Source organism: Ostrea edulis, chromosome 7, assembly GCF_947568905.1.
Source record: "Ostrea edulis chromosome 7, xbOstEdul1.1, whole genome shotgun sequence".
In the NCBI taxonomy this organism is placed as follows: domain Eukaryota; kingdom Metazoa; phylum Mollusca; class Bivalvia; order Ostreida; family Ostreidae; genus Ostrea; species Ostrea edulis.
In genome coordinates this window covers 88,620,445-88,626,439 of record NC_079170.1, presented here as the reverse complement: position 1 = coordinate 88,626,439, position 5,995 = coordinate 88,620,445, and the positions used below count along the sequence as shown (strand labels likewise).

The window sequence follows — 5,995 nt, the reverse complement described above, 5'->3', positions numbered from 1 at the left end:
TCCATAATTTCATATATATTGCATTATTCATTGCTGATTGTTTTTTTTGTGGCGACATTGTATGGAATACTTTAGTCATTTTCCCTATTTAGTAAATATCCAATTGCATGTTCCGTTGTCAGCTGTCCATCTACGAATACTAGCTGTGCTTTTTTCAGCAGTGAATGTATTTTTGATGAACATTCCTGAATATATTCTTGAGGTTGTCATATCATGTTCTGAAGCTGAGTTCCATCGGTTTCTAGCAAGGTGATAACGTAATCGGTGTTTCATGGCAGAATGAATTTGACAAATATTTAGCCTCACATCTGGACTAAGTTTGGGGCGAAAATGTAAGTGAACAACTTTCAAGCAAAAACATAACTCCTCTCTCTGTCTACTGGCAATCCAACGAAATCTTTATGAAATAATGTTTGATTGAATCCACAAGAATTTCTAGGTTGTGTTGTTTTTACCATTGAAAATTGGTAATCTTTGCTTGGGCTCGTCAAGATTAGGAGGTTTGTGATTTTCTTGAAATTGGTTCTTATTGTTGCACAAACTGTGTCCATTGTATTCATGTCCATGTTCAAATCTCCGTGCATGACCTCTTCATATATGGTAATGAGAGTTTGTATTTCTATCATTAACCTGATAACAAAATTGTGATTGATTCATTGGTTGTCTTCAAGTGTAGCTGTGAGGCATAGGTTCTTCCGAGTTTTTGTTGTAACCATCATGGTGATTATGCATCTAAGATTGTGGCATCGTATGTGCCACTACAACGTATCACTGTATTAAATGCTGTCTGGCGTCTTTCATACCTAAAACGTTCTTGACACGCTGATTTTGACTATGAATAACTCCGTTCGCCTGATCAAGATGCAGGACTCACGGCGGGTGTGACAGGCCGACGGTGAATGCTTAATCCTCCTAGGCACATTATCCCACCTCTAGTATATCCAGGGGTCCATGTTTACCCAACTCTCTATTTTGTATTGCTTATAGGAGTTTTGATATTGATCACTTTTCGTAATCTTCACCTTTCAGTCTGCATCACCGTCTGTATTTCCTGCATAACATTCATGTTTCCCATCATCTGTTGTTGCACCATTTTCATTGATTACATGGCGTCTTGACTTTGCTGTGTCTGTTATAGGCTGACTGAGATTTTCATGTTCAAATGCACTACCCTGGATTGATATTTCGTCTTGCATTTCCTTCCTTTGAAGTGGAAATGTTTGATTTCCCATTTCATTCCCATCAGAGTTCTGAGGTTCCGCTGTGGTTTGGGATGGAGTTGTCTTTTTCTCAAATACATGCCTTTCTCGTTTTTTGGTTTATTTAGAGATACAATTTATATATCAGGGAAATAAGGTTTTGTTACCTTTGCTCACCCTGGTTCTACCTTAAAATCTATTTTATTCACTCAAGAAAAAGGAAAAGAAAAAATACTTTGTTGTTGATTTTAAGTATCTAACGCTCCAAATAAACGAAAAAAAATATCCTCTTCTAGGAAAACGACTTAGCTGTCTTTTATTTTCCTCTCCTAGTTAAGATTAATAATTGGCAAGAATAAGATACTTTTTACCTATTCATTATGTTTACACTTCATTAACAGGGAAAAACGCTACCGTCAAATGTTACGAATTTATTTGATAAAGAACAAATTTAGAAATTAACAAATGGATTTAATTTAATATGATTACACATTTTTAATGTCCTTGTCCTGTCCTTCACACCTGTCAACATTAACCGTGACTTATGAAATCTGCACGAGCCTCTTACTTTTACAACTTAACAACTAATTACTGACAAGTAACTGACCACGAACTCAAACTGCTAACGACATTCTGTATTTATACATAACATATGTTTACCAAGAACCGGATGTAAATAACTAGATAACTAGGTCCCCATTATAATGAGTATTTAAATGTTATTTAGAGCAACACATATATAAGAAAGCATATCAATAAAACAAGAAAAACACAGAAATATTCGTTATTTTTCAAGCTGTGTCACATTTGCAACATAATCACGGTTATTTCTAATTATAAACAACAAGATCGGGATCGAGATATCCATGACATCGTCAGAATTCCTGTAATTTTGAGGCGATAAGAAAGCAGTATGTAAAGAGTTCCCGATGTATGTCAAGTATAAACGATGAGACATATATTTGATAATAATAAATTGAGAATATTACTAAACGTAGTAAATGATAATGCTGTAGCAGGAATTTGTACAGAGACAACCTGCACAAAACACAAAAAATCAACCAAATCTGCTTTTTCTCTAGAAATAAATAGACGTTACATAAACATTTAAAACAAGTATACCTTAAACAGAATTATCCATAGTGAATGATAAACAAAATCAATATCAATGTGTAGTAAACAAAATAAATTCTAATATATTGTGAACAAAATCAATCCTAGTGTAAAATAAACAAAATATATTCTAGTGTATAGTACAAAATCAATCCCAGTTTAAAGTAAACAAAATTAAACCCTACTGTGAAGTAATTAAAATCAATCCTACTGTATCCTAAACGAAATCAATCTTCACGTGTAGTAAACATAATCGAATTCATCATATATTAAACAAAATCAATGCTAGTGTAAAGTAAACAAAATCAAACTATATTGTGCAGTAAAAAAATAATCATAATGTATACTAAACAAATGCGTCTGTACAAATTGTATAGCAAACAAAAAATAATGCATAGTAAACGAAATCAAACCTAGTGCATAACATACTGAATCAATTCTTGTGTACGATACACAAAATCAACCCAAGTGTGTTGTAACGGAAATGAATCCCAAAGTGTTGCAAACATAATCAACTCTAGTGTATATAAAACAAAATTAAGCCTAATGTATCTTTAAAAAATCGACACTGGTATATAGCAAACAGATTGAAATATAGTGTGTGGATATCGAAATGAATATTGCTGGTCATATTGAATCTAACTTGCTAATGTCGACGGAGTTAATGTTAAATGATGTTTAAGAACAGCACCGGTTATCAATAAAATACAGCAATTAGAGTGGATATTGTCCAGAGTTTGACATTAACTTTTCTGAGCACTAGACCAGTCGGGCTACTTCAAATGATTTTTACTAGACCTGACCTTACATCCACTAGCCCTGACCAAACTTTTCAGGAACAAACAATTAAGACAATCTGATGTTTTCTTTCTCTAATAATCTATCTAAATACTTAACTTTAATGGCAAACAACACTTTCTTTGTTGAATTTAAACTAAAACTTTAATTGTCTCATTAAAAAACTGGTGTCGCATTGATGCTTGTATTTATTTTTTTTCATTGATGTTACATGTAGATCATTCAAAGTCTGGTCTTCTTGCCCGTTCCCCACCATGCCACCATAACTCGAGAGCCCTTGCTGCATTGTATTCCATTGGTTCAGGGCCTTGTATGGATACTCCCATAAGGAAATTAAGCATATATGGCGTTAGTCTGGCACGTCAATCTGATTTGATCCTTGCCATTGCTGAATAACCACGTTCCCAAATGGCAGAAGACACTGGGATGCATAGAACTGTTTCTACCAGAACAAGGATATTCTTAAGGGTTTCTTTTTGATTGGAATTAGTGAAAAGCCTGTGATAGAAATCCTGAATACTTGTGTTGTTTGGCTCTCTTTTCATCTTAATCTTTAAAGCTGGCCATTCTGTCTGCTTGAGATGCTCTACATCATAATCTAACCTATTCAAAACGTCTGAATAAAACTCACAAAGAGCTTCAAGTTGATCTTCCCCATACACAGCAAGTTCAGCATCAGTTGCAGGCAAGTTTATAGGGTAAAATATCTGCATGTCCTTCAAGAGATGATTTGTGTCCATGTCACCCATCCTCTTGTTGATGTGATTCAAGACTGAATCAACAAGTGTGTTCTGTTTCTGCTTCAGCTGTTCAGCTGTTAGAGTTGGTGGTGAAAGTCTGATCCCTTTCAACATATATTCATTATTTTCATGAATGACTTCATCAAGAAAAGTATGCAGACTTTTCCCAGGGCGTTGTTGTAATGCTACAAGCTGAAGACAAGTTGTTTCCAAAGCTTCACTAGCATCAGGTAAGCAGCAGGCATCTTTCTGAAATTGAAGAGATAACTCACTAAGAACTGCAAGCATGTCTTTCAGGAAGTGCATGTGGGAAAGCAGATCGTATTTCTTCAAGTGCTTAAGGATGAGTTTGGCTCGACTTTGAACATCAATAGTACCGATTTTCCCCTGCACTGTATTTTCAAAATGAGCAACAAATACTTGGTACTGTCTCAAAAGAACATCCAAACAGCCACTTAAGTGAGGCATCCATCTTGTGCCCTGTAAATTTACAGGCTTAATCATATTTTGTTCCATTGCTTCTGATAAAGCTTTTACTTCTCTCAAAGCCTTTGGGCTATAATGGTAGTGTTTATGGAGATTCAGTAGAACAGATTTTAAATCGGCAAATATTTTGGCATCCCGCGCTTTCATGGTATCAAGGGTTCCCAGTTCAAGTCGATGGCAAACACCGTGCATAGAAAGCAAATGAGGAACATCGTTTTTCAAAAGTGCTACCACACTATTTTTTCTTCCAATGTTCACATTCGCTCCATCTGACGCAGTGGCTATTAGTTTCTCTTTCCAAGTCCACTCTTCCTGTATTCCATCAAGGGACTTTTCTATTGCCTCTAAAACACCAGCAGCATGGGCATGTTCAACATCTTGAATTTTCACGTACAAAACCTTTGGGACCCCATTGTCAACAAACCGGGCATAAACAATCTCATTTTTACAAATAGATACATCCGTTGCTCCGTCAAACATAATGGATAATACTCGTGCATTTGATAAGGATCTTGCTGTTTCCTGCTTTATATATTTGTATATATACTTCATAAATCTGCTACATGCCTTACTAGTTCTGTAACTTGTCGGAAATTGAACCCCGTTTTTCATTTGAAGCTGAATCAAATCAGGATACAGTGTAAAGGGCAGTTCTTTCTTAGCAATAAAGTATGCAGTGTCAAAGCAAGAAATGATCTGGGTTCTTTGCTCTTGATTTAGTTTTCTCAAAGAAATATCTAATGGCCCTACAACACCAGGAATACAAACTTGAGCCCCAGAACTTGTCCCTTGACCATCATCATGTGTACTTGCTTTATTAGCTTCCACCTCTCCCGTATAAGAACAGAAAACCGTAGATGATGTCAATGTGTGCTTTGCTAGTATCATGCTGCTTCATAGAGTCGATCCTGAAATTACTAGTCCCTTCTACAAAACGTCATACCTTGTCGTATCTTTTACACGCAGTACAAAACATTACATTTTATGTTTCATTAAATTCTATGCAAGGAAATTCTTCCGTCCATTTAAAATAAAATGACCTCGATCGCTTTTCTTTTTCGTACAACTGCTTCGTTTCATCCCTACCTTTCCGTTTTTTCTCAGGGGCATCAGGATCTTTCTTTGAAGATGAAAAGCTGTATTTAAACAAAGCCATTCCCGCACATATGTCATTACCGAAATGGCTGTTTACGACACAATTTTATGAAAACTTTCTTACATTTAATTCAAATAAGCTGTTTTTAAATCGAATTTACTTCAATTCATATTTATTTATCTAAAATAAAACTTTACATATATTCACATTTTTAATGAACAATGAGTAGATGTCGTAAAACATCACTTACCACGACTTATCTACTGCCGCTGAAAATAAAAATTTTGTTATTACGAGTTTAAAAATGTTCGCAAAGGTGTAGATTTTTTTAAAAAGTTCAGAATAAAATATCTTATGGCTTAAAATAAGTTTCTTGTTTATTTTTTTAACACGACCAGTCGGACTAGTAAACCGAAATTTTACCCGACCGGACCTATCATTTAGTAGACTCAGTCGGGCGGACGTGCCTTAGTGTCAAACCCTGCATTGTCTTTATTGAAATGGACATTACTTTCGAAGTTGTTTTATACTTACTAGGCGTCTACTAGGAGATGCCGTATTTC

General features: G+C 35.2%; 1 protein-coding gene across 1 annotated transcript; it reads right to left on the bottom strand.

Moving 5' to 3' along the window:
• Positions 1-3,472: 3,472 nt before the first annotated feature.
• Positions 3,473-4,816, bottom strand: LOC130048831 (zinc finger protein 862-like). The gene has a single exon (XM_056145906.1). It carries the CDS (start codon positions 4,814-4,816, stop codon positions 3,473-3,475), a length of 1,344 nt encoding a protein of 447 aa, XP_056001881.1.
• Between the last annotated feature and the right edge of the window lie 1,179 nt (positions 4,817-5,995).